Source organism: Hyperolius riggenbachi, chromosome 8 (assembly GCF_040937935.1).
Source record: "Hyperolius riggenbachi isolate aHypRig1 chromosome 8, aHypRig1.pri, whole genome shotgun sequence".
Classification (NCBI taxonomy): domain Eukaryota; kingdom Metazoa; phylum Chordata; class Amphibia; order Anura; family Hyperoliidae; genus Hyperolius; species Hyperolius riggenbachi.
In genome coordinates this window covers 197,657,882-197,678,479 of record NC_090653.1, presented here as the reverse complement: position 1 = coordinate 197,678,479, position 20,598 = coordinate 197,657,882, and the positions used below count along the sequence as shown (strand labels likewise).

Genomic DNA, 20,598 nt, shown 5'->3' with positions numbered 1-20,598 from the left:
TGTTCTGCAGAACCCGAACAGTGGCAAACACTGTTCGCCCAACACTACTGGGAGGGAACGCAGATTTTAGTACCTAAACACACGATACAACATGTTTTCCGGGGTCGGACTCTGAGGCACATACAGATGGTCCCGATCATCATCCTCATCATACAACTCTTCTCCTGAGTCTGACCCACCCACCACCTCTGCCACCCCAACATCCCCAGACACAGACCCCTCATCGTCCTCAACATTAACTTGGGATGCTGGCCTGAGCCAGACCTCCTCCTCCACATCAGGCCCCATCATCTCCTCAATGGCAGCCCTCATTAATCGCTCTGGCGACGGACTGATGGACACAACGTTCTCCTCCGGGGAGGGCTGCTGCTGACCACTGGCTGCTGGGGTGGATGTTATAGCTTGCGTGGGGCGTTGGCTGTTGCTGTTGTTGGGAGTGCTGCTCACAGCGGAGGTCTCTGGGGAACTCATGTTGAGCTCATATAGTGGTTGACGGTGAGTGGAGTATTACTGATCCCAGCAATATACACACTGACTGGCAGAGTACGCAATGCTATATAGTGTGGCTGAGCGGTGTACACAGAGTGGCAGTAAACACAATGCTATATAGTCTGGCTGAGCGAGCGGTGTACTACTGTTCCCAGCAGAATCAGAGTGGCAGTAAACAATGGTATATAGTCTGGCTGAGCGGTGTACACAGAGTGTCAGTAAACAATGGTATATAGTCTGGCTGAGCGAGCGGTGTACTACTGTTCCCAGCAGAATCAGAGTGGCAGTAAACAATGGTATATAGTCTGGCTGAGCGGTGTACACAGAGTGTCAGTAAACAATGGTATATAGTCTGGCTGAGCGGTGTACACACAATGCTATATAGTCTGCTATATAGTGTCAGTAAACAATGGTATATAGTCTGGCTGAGCGAGCGGTGTACTACTGTTCCCAGCAGAATCAGAGTGGCAGTAAACAATGGTATATAGTCTGGCTGAGCGGTGTACACAGAGTGTCAGTAAACAATGGTATATAGTCTGGCTGAGCGAGCGGTGTACTACTGTTCCCAGCAGAATCAGAGTGGCAGTAAACAATGGTATATAGTCTGGCTGAGCGGTGTACACAGAGTGTCAGTAAACAATGGTATATAGTCTGGCTGAGCGAGCGGTGTACTACTGTTCCCAGCAGAATCAGAGTGGCAGTAAACAATGGTATATAGTCTGGCTGAGCGGTGTACACAGAGTGTCAGTAAACAATGGTATATAGTCTGGCTGAGCGGTGTACACACAATGCTATATAGTCTGCTATATAGTGTCAGTAAACAATGGTATATAGTCTGGCTGAGCGAGCGGTGTACTACTGTTCCCAGCAGAATCAGAGTGGCAGTAAACAATGGTATATAGTCTGGCTGAGCGGTGTACACAGAGTTTCAGTAAACAATGGTATATAGTCTGGCTGAGCGGTGTACACAGAGTGTCAGTAAACAATGGTATATAGTCTGGCTGAGCGGTGTACACAGAGTGGCAGTAAACACAATGCTATATAGTCTGGCTGAGCGAGCGGTGTACTACTGTTCCCAGCAGAATCAGAGTGGCAGTAAACAATGGTATATAGTCTGGCTGAGCGGTGTACACAGAGTGTCAGTAAACAATGGTATATAGTCTGGCTGAGCGGTGTACACAGAGTGTCAGTAAACAATGGTATATAGTCTGGCTGAGCGGTGTACACAGAGTGGCAGTAAACACAATGCTATATACTCTGGCTGAGCGAGCGGTGTACTACTGTTCCCAGCAGACACAGAACAGTGAACAGAATGCTATATAGTGTGGCTGAGCGAGCGGTGTACCACTATTCCCAGCAGACACAGAACAGTGAACAGAATGCTATATAGTGTGGCTGAGCGGGCGGTGTACCACTATTCCCAGCAGACACAGAACAGTGAACAGAATGCTATATAGTGTGGATGAGCGAGCGGTGTACCACTATTCCCAGCAGACACAGAACAGTAAACAGAATGCTATATAGTGTGGCTGAGCGAGCGGTGTACCACTATTCCCAGCAGACACAGAACAGTGAACAGAATGCTATATAGTGTGGCTGAGCGAGCGGTGTACCACTATTCCCAGCAGACACAGAACAGTGCACAGAATGCTATATAGTGTGGCTGAGCGAGCGGTGTACCACTATTCCCAGCAGACACAGAACAGTAAACAGAATGCTATATAGTGTGGCTGAGCGAGCGGTGTACCACTATTCCCAGCAGACACAGAACAGTAAACAGAATGCTATATAGTGTGGCTGAGCGAGCGGTGTACCACTATTCCAAGCAGACACAGAACAGTGAACAGAATGCTATATAGTGTGGCTGAGCGAGCGGTGTACCACTATTCCCAGCAGACACAGAGTGGCAGTAAACAGAATGCTATATAGTGTGGCTGAGCGAGGTACACAGAGTGGCAGTAAACAGAATGCTATATAGTGTGGCTGAGCAAGCGGTGTACTACTATTCCCAGCAGACACAGAGTGGCAGTAAACAGAATGCTATATAGTGTGGCTGAGCGAGGTACACAGAGTGGCAGTAAACAGAATGCTATATAGTGTGGCTGAGCAAGCGGTGTACTACTGTTCCCAGCAGTGACACAATGACAGGGGGGACCCTGGCTAGCGTGGCTGGAGCGCGAACTACCCTGCCTGCCTACCCAAAGCTAAACCCACAGACAAATGGCGGAGATATGACGTGGTTCGGGTATTTATTTACCCGAACCACGTGACCGTTCGGCCAATCAGAGCGCGTTCGGGTCCGAACCACGTGACCCGTTCGGCCAATCACAGCGCTAGCCGAACGTTCGGGGAACGTTCGGCCATGCGCTCTTAGTTCGGCCATATGGCCGAACGGTTTGGCCGAGCACCGTCAGGTGTTCGGCCGAACTCGAACATCACCCGAACAGGGTGATGTTCTGCAGAACCCGAACAGTGGCGAACACTGTTCGCCCAACACTAATTCCAGGATAGAAATGCAGTAAGCTCCAAAACAGGGCAGTGGAGGGTATCCTTGTCAGTTATGCAGAGAACTCCAAGGAATACAGAATCCTGGATCCAAAGACTGAGAAGGTGACAATCAGTTACAGTGTAACCTTCATTGAAGAAACAATGTTCCTGAGCAGTTAACCAGTACACCTACAGAAAAGTTGAAGTAAGAACCAAATTAAACTTCACAGATGTAGAAAAACACACAAGTCCAGAGACTGAACCAAGGAGTTCAATGAGAGAAAATAAAGGCAAACCACACCTATCAGACAATGTCTGCATGTTTTTCTTCACTAAACAGTTCTAACTTGTTATACTGGGTGCCTATCTGCATGTACAGCCCACTCTGCTCCATCAATTTGCTGGTTGATCTTGACGGATGCATATTTTTTTTCAACACAACTATGTACGGTAACTATGTAAATAATATGCTTTCAGCACCCAAGGTGTGGGGATACATAGCTGTGTAATATTGTATTTGCTTCTTTCTGGCTGGATAGTGTACTGGTCAAATCCACTGCCTCTCATACTGGAGACCAGGGTTTGAATCTCGGCTCTTCCAGTTTGGTAAGCCAGCCCCTATTCAGTGAGGAGACCTTGGGCAAGACTCCTTAACACTGCTAATGTCTATAGTGCGCACCCTAGCGGCTGCATTTCTAGCGCTTTGAGTCGGCCAGGAGAAAAGCGCAATATAAATGTTCTAATCGTGTCTTTCTCCATAAAATAATTTTGTAAGTAAAATAAACTGTGCTTTTTATCTATGGAAATAAAGCATTCATAATACTGATTGACATTGAGAAGATACATCCTTAGTTGGGAACTTGTGCACACATCTGCGGCACTGATTCCAGCTCTGCATGTACAGGTGTGATGCCTGGAGACAGTCTGCATTTACAGCATACAGCATTTTTGCACAAGGACTGCACTTGTGGTCATTGTAAGGCAGCTCAGTTCTCTCAGCTTGTGGATGGCTGCCTGACCGCTTACCTGCATGTTTTCTGTGATCAGTCTGGTACCCATTGTTGACCTAAATTATCTGACTCTCCTGACCCTGACCTGATCTTCTGGTTTAACCCTGATCCTGTTTTTTAACTGCTTATTTTCCACCTCATAATAAGCAGCTTAAATGTATTTCTGAAAAGGTACTTTAAAGTGTACCAGAGATGAATAGGAAATAAAAAATCATACATACCTGGGTCCTCCTCCAGCCCCCTCCGGTCTGATCCCTTCCTTGGCACCGTCATCCGCCTCCTTGTTCTTCCTTAAAGCGGTATTGTCACCATAAAAATCAAATTTCAACAGCAACTGGTCTGAGTGTATTAAGTGATAAAGATGCTAATCCTGCATTCAAAACTTGTAAAACTTTTTCTGTTGTTATGGTTTGGAGTTATGACATACTTTAGGAGCACTGGCTCTAGTGCCAAACAGTGCCAAAGAGTTGAATGCTGGGAGTTCTTTTTATCTGTAATATATTCCTCCTCTTCCATTTATTTCCCTGCCTTGCTGCTTATCAGAAACTCCCTCTGATTACTTGTGTTTACAAGCAAGGCTGAGGTGACTCAGTGATTGGATGTGTAAACAAAAAAAGACAGTGAAGTTGCTAGTATACACCTCAGTGGGAGTCTCTGAAGACTCTGGGAGGAGGGCAGCTAATGAATACACAATTACACAATGAGCAAGAGAAGGGAGGGGGGGGAGAACAAGAGTCAGGGAGGATATGATGTCAACATTAGCTTGGCAAAATGGCCACTGCCTAGAATAGGATTTTCTGATTTTCCTTTGTAAAATTAACAGGATTCATTACGTGGATAGCACAATACATCTGTTATGTAAGTAGAAGTAGTATTTATCTACTTATATATGTGTTTTTTATTTCTAGGTTAGCATGGGTGTCGCTTGTTCTTTAACGGATCCCGGTATCTTCGGACAGTCAGGCTATTTGGCGCGTGCACAGTGTCGCGGCGCGCTCCACTGTCCTCCTCCAGCAGTCAGGAGAGTTCTGCGCCTGCGCAGAAAGCTCCCAGCAACGGGAGCACGCGGGGCGGGCATGTGTGTCTGGGCCGCGCATTCACAGTAAGCCCCGACTGCCGAAGATACTGGAAGCCCTTACAGAGGATACTGAAGGCGGAGGACGGTGCCGAGGATGCGATCAGGCCGAAGGGGGTTGGAGGAAGCCCCAGGTATGTATGATTTTTTCTCCCTATTTATGTCAGATTCCCTTTAAAATAATTACTACTTAATTAGTACTTTAATAGCATTTGCCATATCATTGTTATGCTTTTCAGACCCCCTTGGTTATGCTTATCAGAAGTGCCCATTTAGGTGTTAAAATCACCATGCATACCTTTACAAATGGTACAAGCAATTATGTATAGGAATTCCATAATGTACAGTGTGATAAGAGTAGCTGTGCTATGCCCCATCCAGCAGGTGTCACTCCAGGCATCTGCCTGGTTTGCCTATGCCTAAAAACAGCCCTGACGCGTTGGCTGGTGTGTGTATGCATCCGCAGTGTCTGACTCACACACCTGAAACAAACATGTAGCTAATTTTGTCATATTTTTGTCAGAAACATCTGATGCATGACTGTTCTTGATCTATATAAATCTATAATCTGTTCTTGATCTATATAAATGTATAAAGATAGAGAAATCTAGAATACTCAAATGAAAACGTTCTTTCCCAGATCTTACTATGCAATGTTAATAGGTGTGTGCAAATCTGGATGCTGTCATCAAATTAGAAAATCTACATTGCTGTTATCAATGTCATAGATAGAGGACCTTGAGTATGTTCTTAAAGAGTAACTGTCAGGTTGCAAAAGCTAATTTAAACCTCTATTCTCCTGTGTTAAACAGTTTAGAAGGAAGCCAAAAAGGCAATACTGAAGTTAAAAATCTCTCTTACTTTGATGTTTGCTGAACAGCAAGTCTCTATATTCCCAAGCCCCTAAGGAGGCCGGCAGGCCGCATAACAGATACTGTAAAGCATTCTGGGGTTGCTTCTTCTCCCCACTGCACTCCCTTGGTCCTCCCCTTATTTCCCTATCCCGCCCTAAGGCTGCTTTCACAGTGAGAAGCTACAGGCTCATGTTACAGCAGCTTGTATCTTGCAGTCCAGCTCACATCACTGAAAAATCAATGTGCTGTTCACAGGCCACATGTTCCCTGCATATACTGCATGTGTCAGCTATTGTTCCTAACCACATGGCTAATTAATATTCACTACACAGTAGTGTTGTCTGGATCATGAACCATTAGGATCTTTGATCCTGATCTTTTTTGTGAGTCGAATCATCAGGAAGCAAGGTAAGGGAGGATATTACATCACAATTGGCTTCATACAAGACAGACAAACATGGAACCTGCCATGAGCTGTCAGAAGCATCAATCTCTGCAAATACTATATAAAAATTCTGTGAAATCCAAACGTGGACAGTGAAATGCATATGCAATGTAAGTACAGCCAACATTTAGCTACTGATATATGTGTTTTTTTTCTCTGAGACCCTATACCTAACAGCTCCTCTTTAAGTAAACAGCAGAGCATGAACATCACTTGATCACTAATTTCATAGAATGACAGTTTCGTAATGTCTCTCTCCATACCTGCAGAATTACCAGTTGTACCTTATGTTGGGAAGTCATTTTAAGCTATTTTGTGCTCCGCCTAAAGACATTGATTTACCTAAGGAAGTGAGGAACACCTGTGAAATGTCTCATAAAGAGGAACTGTAGTAAAAATAACATGAATAAAATTGCTTATTTTTTTACAATATTAATTCGTACATTATTCAGTCAGTGTTTGCCCATTGTAAAATCTTTACTCTCCCTACTTTACATTCTGAAATTTGTCACAGGTGATGACATCTTTACTTCTCCTAGGTGATCTGTACGGAATGTTCGTTTACTGAGAGTTCTATGCACAGAGGGAGATATTGCTTGCTTGGCAGTTGGAAATAGCCGTTATTTCCCACAAGGCAACATGGTTAACAGAGAGCCATCTATTAGGACCATGGTCATCACATCACACGGGGAAGGGGGGGGGGGTAAAAAATATAAGCTACACAGACCCCCCTGATGATCCATTCAAGAAAAGATAAAGTCTTCTTGAGGGAAAAGGGGTATCGGCTACCAGTGGTGTAGCAATAGAGGATGCAGAGGTTACGACTGCAGTGGAGCCCTTGGGTCAGAGAGGCCCACTAGTGGCCATCCTTTATCCATCTTATTAGCTTTTTATTGGTATTATGCTGAAAATGAACACCTTTATATGTACATTGAATAGTGGTTATCCTTAAAGGGAACCTGAAGAGAGGAAAATTATTTAAAATAAACATATGACGTAGCAGCAAATTAATATTACATCCTAACCTCACTGTCAGTTCCTCTCAGAGGCTCACCATTTTCTTCTTACAGTGATCCCTTCCAGTTATGACAATATTTTGTCAGAACTGAAATATACCAGTTGCTGTCAGTTATATATCAGCAGCTGTCAGTTACAAGTGCATGTGCAAGGTCATGTCCATGCTTCCCTATGGCTCAAGTGGGTGATGTTACAGTTTAACAGTGTGCTGACCAGGAAGCTGTTATGGGGTAGTGACCATTTTTAAAATGGAGGACAGAGAAATCCATTGATCACAGTGGACAAATGGGACGCAGGAGAGAAGAGAGAGATTAAGTAGTAGACTACACAGGAGGTAAGTATGATCTGTGTATGGTTATTTTGACTTTTTATTTTCAGTTCAGGTTCTCTTTAACAAGCTATTTTATTAATCTGATTACACCTTTCTGCCATTGCAGCTGTCTTTGATAGGTTTTGGGGCTCCATATCAGTAGAGTGCTTGAGGCCCTAGGTAAAACTCGCACCAGGGCCCCAAGCTCCTAAATTATGCCACTGTCAGCTACTGATTGGGATGTTCAACCCATGGTTATAGTTCTTGTTTAAGTGTTTAATAAAATTCCATTTGCCCAACTGATCTTCATTTAGGTAAATCTTACCTAGATTTTAAACTATTTTAAATGTTTTTACATATATTTTTGGCATTATTGCCTCACCATGACAACCCCCATGACCATTATCCTCTCATTCTCCAAATTAAGAATTAGCAGCAGAATTCCTGTATTTCAGATCCCTGGCTGAATTTTACAGTTGCTGGACAGAACCCTCACAAGTGCTCAAAAAAAATTGAGTTTAAATTTTTATGTTGAATGGTGTTTTCTGCACAGTTGCACAGTGGTGTAGTAGATGGCACGCTTTTCTTGCATAGTGGATAGCACTCTCAAATGGTTAGAATCCCAGCAAGGGCACTATCTGCACAGAATTTGTCTGCTTTCTTCATGTCTGCGTGGGTTTCCCCCAAGCACTCCGCTTTCCATCCACGTCCCAAAAACATAACATTGGCCCTAGACTATGATGGGCATGTGACAATAGTTGGGATTAGATTATGAGCTTTTTGAGGGACAGTTATGTAACAAGACTTAACACTCTGTATAGTGGTACAGAACATTTTGGTGGTATATAAATACTAAATAATAATGATCTTTAAAAAATAATTTTAATAAAATAAAATGTAAAAAAATACATAACTACCCCCCCCCCCCCCAAACCATTTTAACTTCTGATATCGCCAGACAGTGTGACTGTGAGGGGGATCCGTAACCCTGCAGGGGAGGGACAGAAATCATGTCTCAGCTTTCCCTAGGGATCCCTGTCTGCAACTGCTGGTTGAAAACATTTGGCATATGAAAACTGTATAAATAAAATCAGTTTCATCATAATCTTTAGGATTTAAATGAAGGATCGGCACCACACCAACAAGTATTATAAGCTCTGATACTTTATTAGGTCATAAAAATGACAGGCAAACACAGCCCGAAACAACGGGTGGCCGAAACAGCGGCCTGTCGTTGTCTGTCATTTTTATGAGCTTATAATACTTGTTGGTGTGGTGCAGATCCTTCGTTTGAATCTTGGATTGTAATCCCTTGGTACAGGGGTGAGGGTCTTGGCACACACTTGAAATCTGAGCTTAGGTGGGTGCTCCCGGAATCAAGTTTACATCATCATCTTTAGACTTCATGCCTGTTTCAGGATGCTGGTGGTAATGATGTCGGTCAATGTTTCACAATTAGGGTCAGCGCTCCCATGAAGACAAGGGGGGCCCCCGGGGCCCCTGCACAAAAGCAGCACTGGTATTTCACCTGTCTCAGCAAATGGTGAGCTGTTCCGTTCCTTCGTGCTCCTGATGTTCCCCCTGTTGTCTGCTGTTTGTGACTGGCGCATGTCATTATGCTTACGCATAACATGCGCCATTTACAAGAGGCAGAAAGAAGACAGGAGCAGTGGCGGGGACAGGTTAAATACAATGCTGGTAATGTGCAAGGGCCCCAGGGGCACATAGGATTTAATGGGGGGTGGCACATGGTTTTGGGGGCCCTGGGGACATCATCCCCATAACTTTGCCTCAGGCAGCAAAAAGTCTAGAACCGGCCCTGTTTAACACCTAACGCTAACATACCACTCCTAGGTCCCACATGCCCCTGGCTACATAAATCTAGAAGCCATGGTCTCCTAGATATTAGGATTGCGGTAAATTGCCATGTAACTTAAAATAAAATAAATAGTCACATGCTTCCAGATAAAAGAATAAAGTAGTCACACATATTTCCAGATAAAAGAATCAAATATTTCCATGCCTCTAGATCAAAGAATCAAGCAGTCACGTGCCTTCAGACAATTAATCAATTTGTCACATGCCCCCCAATAAAAAAAATACAAAGTAGTTAAAAGCATCCAGATAAAATAATTAAGTAGTCACACCTTCAGATAAAATAATTAAGTAGCCAGGTGCCTCAATAATAAAAAAAAATTGCCCTACATACATAAATTAAGTAGCCATGTTCCCCTGACAATAGCATTAATCTGATCTGTGGTCTGAGTGAGTGAGGCACAGGAGCAGACATGGCAGTGCAGCATAGGAGCAGGCATGGCAGTGGAGCCCAGGAGCAGGAATGGCGCACATAACTCTGTAGTGGAAATTACTCCATGTGAAATGAGGAACACTTCAAAAAAATACATTGTCACTGAGTGTACACATGAAGATAGAAACTCTACTATGCATAGGAGAAATAAAATGACTGTCAGTCAAATAAGAAGATTTAGGGTAGATTTTAAATAGAATGAGGAATCGAGGTCAGAGCACTGAAGTTCATGGGCGTCCCTACATAGGGCAAAATGGGGCATGCGCACTCCCTGGCTAGCTGCTTCCCCACTAGCCACCCAAACCAGGAAGTGGCCGGCCCGCCCGCCCTGTTGTGGCAGCGGAGAGAGAGGAGTAGCGGCAGGCACAGCGGCAGGGAAGGGGGGACGTCTCCCCCCCTTCCCTCACCTTGGGGCTGCCCCTCTCTCTCGCTCACCCCTTTAGAATTCAGTGATGCAGCGGCAGCAGCGGGACACTGACCGTATTTTTCGGAATATAAGACGCTCCGGCATATAAGACGCACCTAGATTTAGAGGGCAAAAATCAGGAAAAAAATAAATAAACTAAACCTAGGTGCGTCTATGGTGCAGGGGCTTCTTATGGACCTCTAACTCCCCCAAAACTGTCTTTATCTAAGCTACACTGCCCATCTATACTAACACCTGCTACACTACACTTCACTTCACCCCTGCTGCCCCCATCAACTACACATTACTTCACTAACCCCTACTACAACTACACTACACTACACTACACTACACTACAGTATACTACACTTCCCTCACTAACACCTGCAGCCAACCCAAACTACACTACACTTCACTTCACTTCACTAAGTAACCCCTTCAGCCAACCCAAACAACACTACACTACACCCCTGCTGCATCTCACCTGATCCTGTCGCCGCGATCCTCCCCTCCTCCATCTGCCTGTCATCACCCGAGAGTCGCAGCAGCCGTCATCTGAGGGTCCCATTAGGTGTCATCAGAGGGTCCAGCAATCCCATCCAGTATCCCCGCTCTTTAAGTGTCCAGGTTGCCGGATCCTCTTCGCTGCAGTCATGCTTGTATGCAGCCTCGGGGGGTGATCACACTGTGATTACGCGCTGCCGGGGCCGCCTTCCTCCATAGTTACAGCGTCCTCTTCTTAGATACAGTGCCCCGTTCTGCGTGACGAGCGGCGCACGTGCGCCTGACGTCATGCGTGACCCCAGCGCACATGCGCCGCTCGTCACACAGAAGGGGGCACTGTATCTAAGAAGAGGACGCCGTAACTATGGAGGAAGGCGGCCCCAGCAGCGCGTAATCACCGCGAGCCTGCATACAAGCATGACTGCAGTGAAGAGGAGCCGGCGACTTGGACACTTAAAGAGCGGGGATCAGTCAGGGATACTGGATGGGATTGCTGGACCCTCTGATGACGGCTGCTGCGACATTGGATGACGGCGGACAGACGAAGGAGGCTAGGATCGCGGCGGCAGGATCCGGTAAGTATGTTATGGGGCGAAAATACCGTACCTTTGGAATATAAGACACACCCACTTTTTCCCCCCAGTTTTGGGGAAGAAAAAGTGCGTCTTATATTCCGAAAAACACGGTACTCTATTCTCCCGTCCCTGCTTGAGTGAGCTCTCTGTATCTGTGCGCCGCTGCGCAGGTCTGGACTAGACCAGAGCAGCAGCGCACAGATACAGAGAGCTCACTCGCGCCAGGACGGGAGAATAGAGTAAGTGTCCCGCTGCTGCCTGCATCACTGAATTCTAAGGGGGGGAGCGAGAGAGAGGGGGAGCCCCAAGGTGAGGGAAGGGGGGGAGGAGACATCCTCCGTTCCCCACCACTGTGCACACACTCCCTTTTCTCTCTCCACTGCCACTGGGGACACCTGTAGATCTGGCTATCTAAACTGGGGACACCTAGTCACTACCTGAACTGGGGGGCACCTGTCACTACCTAAACTAGGGGCTCCTGTCACTGCATACACTGGGGGGCCCCTGTCATACCTAAACTGGGGGTACCTGTCACTAACTGAACTGGGGGTCTCCTGTCACTACCTGAACAGGGGGGCACCTGTCACTACCTAAACTGGGGGGCCCTGTCACTACCTAAACTGGGGGCTCTTGTCACTACATACGCTGGAGGGTCCTGTCACTACCTAAACTGGGGGGCACCTGTCACTACATACACTAGGGTGTCCCTGTCACTACCTAAACTGGGGGGCACCTGTCACTACATACACTGGGGGGCTCCTGTCACTACCTAAACTGGGGATACCTGTCACTAACCGAACTGGGGGGCTCCTGTTACTACCTAAACTAGGGGCTCCTGTCACTGCATACACTGGGGGGATCCTGTCATACCTAAACTGGGGGTACCTGTCACTAACTGAACTGGGGGTCTCCTGTCACTACCTGAACTGGGGGGCACCTGTCACTACCTAAACTGTGGGGCCCTGTCACTACCTAAACTGGGGGCTCTTGTCACTACATACGCTGGGGGGTCCTGTCACTACCTGAACTGGGGGGCACCTGTCACTAAATACACTGGGGGGTCCCTGTCACTACCTAAACTGGGGGGCACCTGTCACTACATACACTGGGGGGCTCCTGTCACTACCTAAACTGGGGGTACCTGTCACTAACCGAACTGGGGGGCTCCTGTTACTAAATGAACTGTGGGGGCTCCTGTCACTACCTGAACTGGGGGCTCCTGTCACTAACTGGACTGGGGGGCTCCTGTCGCTACCTAAACTGGGGGGCCCTGTCACTACCTAAACTGGGAGGCTCCTGGCGCTACCTTAACTAGGGGGCACCTGTCACTACTCCCTACCTAAACTATCCAGGCCAGCAAGCCCAGCATCACCACCAGCCAACCAGCCCAGAATCACTGTCAAAAAGGCCACAGCATCACCACCAGTCAGGCCAGCATTTACTTCAACCAGCCAAGCACAGCCCAGCATCACCGCCAGCCAGCCCAGCCACAGCCTCACCGCCAGCCCGGCCACAGTATCACCGCCAGCCCAGCCACAGCATCACCGCCAGCCAGGCCACAGCATCACTGCCAGGCCTTTCAGCCCACACATCATCCCCACTCCAACCAAAAACAGTATTGCCAGGACAGCCAGGCACAGCAGCCAGTAGAGGAGAATTGCCTCAGGCAGCAAAATGTCTAGAACCGGCCCTGTTTAACACCTAACACTAACATCCAGAAGCCAGGTGAGAGGTGTCTACCATATTAAGGGGGCATTCTGCCTATTTATGTGAAATGCTTTCTATTTATGTGCCTCATGACTGCTGAATTTGTCTTGTTGGGGGCCTCATGATTGCTGAATTTGTCTTGTTGGGGGCCTCATGATTGCTGAATTTGTCATGTTGGGGGCCCCATGATTGCTGAATTTGTCTTGATGGGGGCCTCATGATTGCTGAATTTGTATTGTTGGGGGTCACATGATTGCTAACTGTGAGAACATGGAAAATGCTGAATCATCATCATATGAGACTATAGCATTAAACCTACTTTTTTTTTTAGCTTTTTAAAACAGAAAATAAAACTGGGAGGTTCTAAAAAAATGAATACATTTTTGAAGAGTAGGATGGATGAAATTGTTTATCTTCACAGTTTATTTTCAACTTGGATTTTCCATAATGTTCATGTATGAGTTAAAACGTTTGTATTTAGTTTAAATTGCTGTTGGCACTTTGCGATAGATAAGTGACTTTTGGGTTGCAGTTTGGGCACTCGGCCTCCAAAAAGTTCACCACCACTGTCCTAATATAATGTCCCACCATTGCTAAGTTCATGTAAATTAGTCTCCACCCGTGGCCACACCCACATTCTGGTCCATGACCACACCCATTTTTGGTGCAGCGCGCGTAGCTGCGCCACTTCTCCCCCCCCCCCCCCCCCCCCTGGAACATTTTCTGCGGACGCCCATGCTGAAGTTGTTTCTAATGTTGCCAATTTTATCTTGCATTATTGCAACTTGTGGAGGGCACATTGGTCAAGTGGCTTCAATGAGGCACTATAGTCCCAAATGTGAAATCCAGCAAGGACATCTGAACTAAGTGTGTGCATTATGCTGCGAATACACGGATCGATTATGCCACCCGATTCTTCTGCTCGATTCTGCAGTCAATTCTCTTATCTTCCTCTCGTTTCTTATCACTTCAATTCGGAATCGAGCGGCGAAACGATCGGGTGGGAGATCGGACATGTTGGAAATTGTCTATCGAGCCATCTTAATGGCTCAAAATCGAGACGTGTATTCCCAGCATTAGGAATGAGTTTCCTCTGGGTGCTCTAGTTTTCACCCACACCTTACATTAAAAAATAATGCTTGGAATTAGAAAGACAAAAACAAGGAGACAAAATGGGGAATCCCATCCATTGTATTACCCCAGGGCAATGGGAGATGACTGAGTGAATAGTGAGTGAAATAATACTCACAAATTGACAGTAGTAGGCAACAACTAGTAGGCAACAAGACTATAAGGAGGGCAGAAGGAGGTTGGTTCTTTAAACAAAAGACTCTGCTCATCTGTAGTCCAGCCTCACGTTGAATGAACTGCTGCTTCTATAACTGAAAACAATACTGGTACTGTAAATTAACTAACTTTACTATAATTCTCACTCTCCTTGAGTGTGTTGGTGACATGAATCTTTTTTTTTTTTTTTTACCCGGAAAAAAGTTCATTTAGCATAAACTGGTCATGACATACACTTAATTAATTATTAAGTCTATACATTATTGCATCTTGAGAGTAACAGGTGAGACATTGGTGTTGTACATTAGTTAGATAGGGTATACGGAGAAGGCAAAAAAGGGAGGTCCATATCAGACACAACATTCAGCACCAGGGCCGGGCCGAGGCAGAGGGGAGAGAGGCTCCAGCCTCAGGGCACAGTGTAGGAGGGGGCGCACAACTCACTCAGCTATCATTCCCCTATTGTGTTTGAAGCAGAGAGAAATAAGAAAAGGGGATACATGGCAATGACTGAAAGCTAGAATATTATTATTATTATTTAGTATTTATATAGCGCCGACATATTACGCAGCGCTGTACAGTGTATATATATATCTTGTCACTAACTGTCCCTCAAAGTAGCTCACAATTTAATCCCTACCATTGCCATATGTCTATATTATGTAGTGTAAGTACTGTAGTCTAGGGCCAATTTTAGGGGGAGCCAATTAACTTATCCGTATGTTTTTGGAATGTGGGAGGAAACCGGAGTGCCCGGAGGAAACCCACGCGGACACGGAGAGAACATACAAACTCTTTGCAGATAGTGCCCTGGCTGGGATTCGAACCAGGGACCCAGTGCTGCAAGGCGAGAGAGGTAACCACTAGGCCACCGTGCTGCCCACCACTACGCCACCGTGCTGCATACTAGAGATTAAGGTGTTGGGGGGTTTGGGGCCCTGGGCTGCCTCTTAGTCTAATAGCAATCAGTGTGTGACGGCTAAGGTGGGAGGGATGGAGGGGTGCGATATTTGGTGTCTCAGCCTTGGGTGCTGGAGGACCTTGTCCCATCTCTGTTCAGCACATGAAATGAAATGGTAAATACAACACACAATTTAGGAAATATGAATGCTGTACTTAGTTTCAATAGCCGGGTAGTTACAAAGGGTATATTTTTATCACAGAATGTCAATAACCTTAAACAAGTTGGGAAAAACAACACATCTTAAGATCTGTCTTTCCCTTCTTATCCCATATAAAATAAACTGCTGAACCCACTTCCTATGCATATAAATCAGCTTTTTGAAGAGGAGACCATTGTCTAGCCTCATCACCCAACTCGATAATAATGGGGGGTCAGGGGTGACATGAATAGACTCTGTGAAGTGTTGTGAAAATATTAACTCTATTTAAATCCATAATAAAGAAAATTGTGTCATAGTACTGATAACTGTTCCTAACTGCAACTCACCGACTACCACAGTTGTCTGCCGAATCCAGCTCATTTTCACTTGGTGATTTCAAGGCTGTATTTGGGTGCAAACTAGAAGTGGAGTTCTTCTGAGTATTTGTCTGGCCAGTCATTCTCCATGGAAGTGTTCAGAGGACATCACAACATGGCACACCAATCTGGTAAGAAGAACATAATGGCATTTCTAAATATGTATAACTTTACTTTGAAAGCTTGTTATATGTATTACTGAGATTTTAGTTGTGGTCATAGTTAATCAGTTATTGCTGCACAACAAAATGGACTCCTTAAGGACATAACAAGTATAAACATATGGTTGTAGAATGAAGCTTGTACAGGTTTCACAATGTAGAATGTTAAAGCAATCGACATCCACAGCATTATTCATTGGTGATGTTGATTGTTAAAGCAACTACATGGTTACAGGATTATTATTATTATTATTTAGTATTTATATAGCCAACATATTACACAGCGCTGTGCAGTGTATATATATATATATATATATATATATATATATATATATATATATATATATCTTGTCACTAACTGTCCCTCAAAGGTCACAATCTAATCCCTACCATTGCCATATGTCTATATTATGTAGTGTAAGTACTGTAGTCTAGGGCCAATTTTTTAGGGGGAGCCAATTAACTTATCCGTATGTTTTTGGAATGTGGGAGGAAACCGGAGTGCCCGGAGGAAACCCACGCAGACACGGAGAGAATATACAAACTCTTTGCAGATAGTGCCCTGGCTGGGATTTGAACCAGGGACCCAGCACTGCAAGGCGAGAGAACTAACCACTACGCCATCGTGCTGCCCGAGGATCACACAGGATCACACAAAATCTGTGTATTTTATATTGAGATGCTACCAGCATTGCAAACACCCTTCCAAACATAGTTACATAGTAATTTGGGTTGAAAAAAAGACATACTTAATCGAGTTCAAACACAAAATAAAGCACAACATTAGCCTGCACCTTCACATATTCCTGTTGATCCATAGGAAGGCAAAAACCCTTACAAGCAATGGTCCAATTAACCCTTAAAGGGAAAAATGCCTTCCTGACTCCAGAAGGCAATTGTAACGATTGGTGTCAGTAACACAGAGTTTCTGATTATTGGTGATCTGCAGTATCACCAATAATACAGACACTATACCTGATTATGTGGTGATCTGCAGAATCACCAATAATGCTAGTATAGCCAGACACAGGACAACCAATGTGGGATTGTGTTTTGGTGCAACAGTAATGAGAAGGAGAGATCTCCCGAGGTGCGGGAGATTCAGACAGTACTGCAGCCAAGGATCCCCTGAGGAGCAGGGGATTCAGACTGTACTGCAGCCAGTGGACACCTGAGGAGCAGGTACCACTGACCGTGCCGCAAAGGTTGATCACCTGAGGAGCAGGTGATTAAGACTACACTGCAGCCAAAGATCCTCTGGGGAGCAGGGGATTCAGACTGTACTGCAGCCAGTGGACACCTGAGGAGCAGGGACCACTGACTGTGCTGCAAAGGATGATCACCTGAGGAGTAGGTGATTAAGACTATTCTGCAGCCAAGGACCCCCTGAGGAGCAGGGAACCCCTGTCTGTGCTGCAAGGACGATCACCTGAGGAGCAGGTGATTAAGACTATACTGCAGCAAGCGGACACTTGAGGAGCAAGTGTTACAGACAGTGCTGCAAGGACTGATCACCTAAGGATTAGGTGACAGCTACTACAGATTCCTCACCAATGGCAAGTCCCACTAGTGAGGACAGGAAAGTCAGACAGGCAGAGTAGGCAACGTACGGACAGATAAGGTACAAAGACAGAAGGCTGATTCAATGTTAAGTTCAGGCAGAGTCGGCAACAGTAATCAGATAGGCAGAGGTACAGAATCAGCAAACAGGAGAGTGGTCAAGGAAGCAGAAGGTCATAACAGATAATCAATAACAATATAGCAAATCCTAGTCTAGGTGTGAAGTCCTTGGTTTCAACACCTGGGGTCTAGTCTAAGGTCTAATACACAGATAACACAATGCAATTAGTAAGCTATCAACAGAATCTGGCTAAGTGTGGATCCCCAGCTCCAGCTGGTTCTAGCACACTGTAGGATCTGACTAGGGTCTGAGCGCTAACACGTTAGCATTTGCAACAGCAGACACGGGGCAACTGACAGACTAGTACTATATATACCTGGATGCCCTGCAGCGCCGCCCCTATCACTTAGCCAATCCAAAGTACCGTTGGAGTCAGCTGACTAGGCAGATCAGCTGACTCCCCTCCTATTCACATAAAGGTCCTGTCGCCTGGCGCGCGCGCGTAACCCTCAATCTATGTGCAATAGAAGAACCAGGCAAAGCAGCAGCATGTAACTACGCGGCAGAGGCCGCCGGCTGATACGGGGAGATAGCCGCCATGCCGCTTGGGTCTGCGGCGGTATCTCCGCTATTCTTTACAGCAATCAGATAAAATCCCTGGATCAATTTCACCGTAAATAACCTAGTAATTATAGCCATGGGATGCAGAGCCGGATTAAGGCTAAATGGGGCCCTAAGCAAAGTAACTGATTTGGGCCCCCCATCATGTCGTAATAGAATCAGAAGATGCAGCTGCACAGCAACATGCCACACTCACCGGGGCAGCCGAGCTACTGGTTGCTATGGGCAACAGCCCGCTTTCCTCTGTGGGTGCACAATGCAGGGAATAGCAGCGGCAAAATGCAGAGTGAGAGATGAATGGCTGGGACATTTGCACTCAGGGGCTGGGGCACCCCTGTGAAGAGGGCGCCAGATATAACAGCAGCAGCACTTTCCCCCTGCATCTCCAGCCTGGCAATAGCAGAAAGCTCTGGACACCGCCAAACCAGAAGCCATTCCCCAGACAGAATTACATAACCACCCCCACCACCGAACAACCAATTTCCTCACAAACTAGACAGCCACCATGCAGACTCCTTCCCAGTGAATACCATAGTCCAGCAGAGAAGGCAGCCGCAGCGGGGGAGAATGACAGCACCAGATGACTCACATTCACCTATTGCGATCCAAGCAATAGAGGTCCCGTCATCCGGAGCCCTCTAGAGTGCTGCCGCTCTGTTACTACTACTATTACTACTTCCTACTTCCTGTCTGATCTGAGAATCAGGAAGTTCAGAGCGAGCGGCTGCACTGTAGAAGAGACAGATGGGTTTCAGATGACGGGATCTCTATCGCTTGGATCATGGATAGGAGAGTGAGCGTTTGCCATCTGCTGCTATCATTCTTGCTGAAGCTGTGGTTCTCTGTGGGAAGGGAGGGCGGAGTGAGCAGCGGCAGAGCGCACAGTAGCAGGAGGGGGACCTAGGAGGAGAGCCTGGCTCTGAAGACTATCAGCAGCGCACGGCATCATTTGACAACACAAGACAAAAAACATTTATATCGCGCTTTTCTCCTGGCGGACTCAAAGCGCCAGAGCTGCAGCCACTAGGACGCGCCCTATAGGCAGTAGCAGTGTTAGAGAGACTTGCCTAAGGTCTCCTACTGAATAGGTGCTGGCTTACTGAACAGGCAGAGCCGAGATTCGAACCCTGGTCTCCTGTGTCAAAGGCAGAGCCCTTAAAGGGACTCCGAGCAGTGCCTGTGGGTATGCCTTTAAGCATACCTGTCACATGAGCCCTAGTGGCTGACCGCACTTAGCCTTCTAAACGGTGCCAGCGCACAGATCGTGCGAACTCTGGTCGCAGTCAATGCGCAGGAACCGTTAAGAATTAGCCGCAGACAACTCAGAAGGGAGCCTGTGAGACACGGGTGATTACAACTTCACCTACTGGTTCAGAGTAAACTGCCACCACCGCGGTTATCATGGGACCGTGGAGCCCACTAACTGACTGACTAATCCTGCGAATAAAACGGTTAAACACACGTTATTCTGTCTAGCCAACAACAAACAAACAGTAGCGCATCTTCAGAGACCCGGGATCAGTTCTGTGTGTGCTGATAAGCAGGGTAGCGGAAAGTGAATGACTTGGAGAAAGTCGTTTATTCACGCAATATAAATAATTAATATATACAGACAATTATTAATTATCACAATTATTAAGACAGTAATAGTCAGTATAAAAAATAAAAGAAGGGAGAAAAATACTTAGTTCCTGGAAAGTTGTCCTTTTTGTGGGAAAACAGAGTTCTGGGTTTCAATTTGAGTTCAGAGTTCAGACCAGGTGGATGCCAGCATATCCTCAAGCTGGCATCTCATGAGTTCAAGATGTTTCAGTGTGGAGGACACTGAGTTTGGGTCCTCAGCCATTCTTATGCCCCTGCTTCAGTTGGAGGGAGTGAGGGCGGGGAGCCATACACCCCCTTAGAAGATGAGATGAGCCCTCCCCTTGTACTGGGGCTAGAAATCATATCTACCCATATATGGGCTCTATCTCACAGAACCGTACAGGTCAGGGCAGATTTATTAACATTTTCAGGTCTGTCTCGATTTACCCAGCGCCCTGATACCAGACATGAGGGGTGGGACCCCTGTGGTATCATCAGGCACTTTCAAACTGCCTAACTGGCAGTCCTTACCTCAGAATGTTCTGAAACTTCCTCAGAACCAGCACCGGGGCTCATGCTACACTTCCCCCATGTTTGGCGAAGCTGCCATCTCAGGAACCCCAGAAATATGACAGATCTGGGAAGTTATGGATTTGC

The 20,598-nt window shown here is 46.2% G+C and overlaps 1 protein-coding gene across 1 annotated transcript in view; it reads right to left on the bottom strand.

Moving 5' to 3' along the window:
* CNGA2 (cyclic nucleotide gated channel subunit alpha 2) overlaps positions 1–16,037 on the bottom strand; it is a 117,283-nt gene extending 101,246 nt beyond the window's left edge. The window contains exon 1 of the mRNA XM_068248085.1: positions 15,925–16,037. Within this exon, the coding sequence (XP_068104186.1) occupies positions 15,925–16,037 (113 nt within the window). The remainder of the gene's footprint in view (positions 1–15,924) is intronic.
* Positions 16,038–20,598: the final 4,561 nt, after the last annotated feature.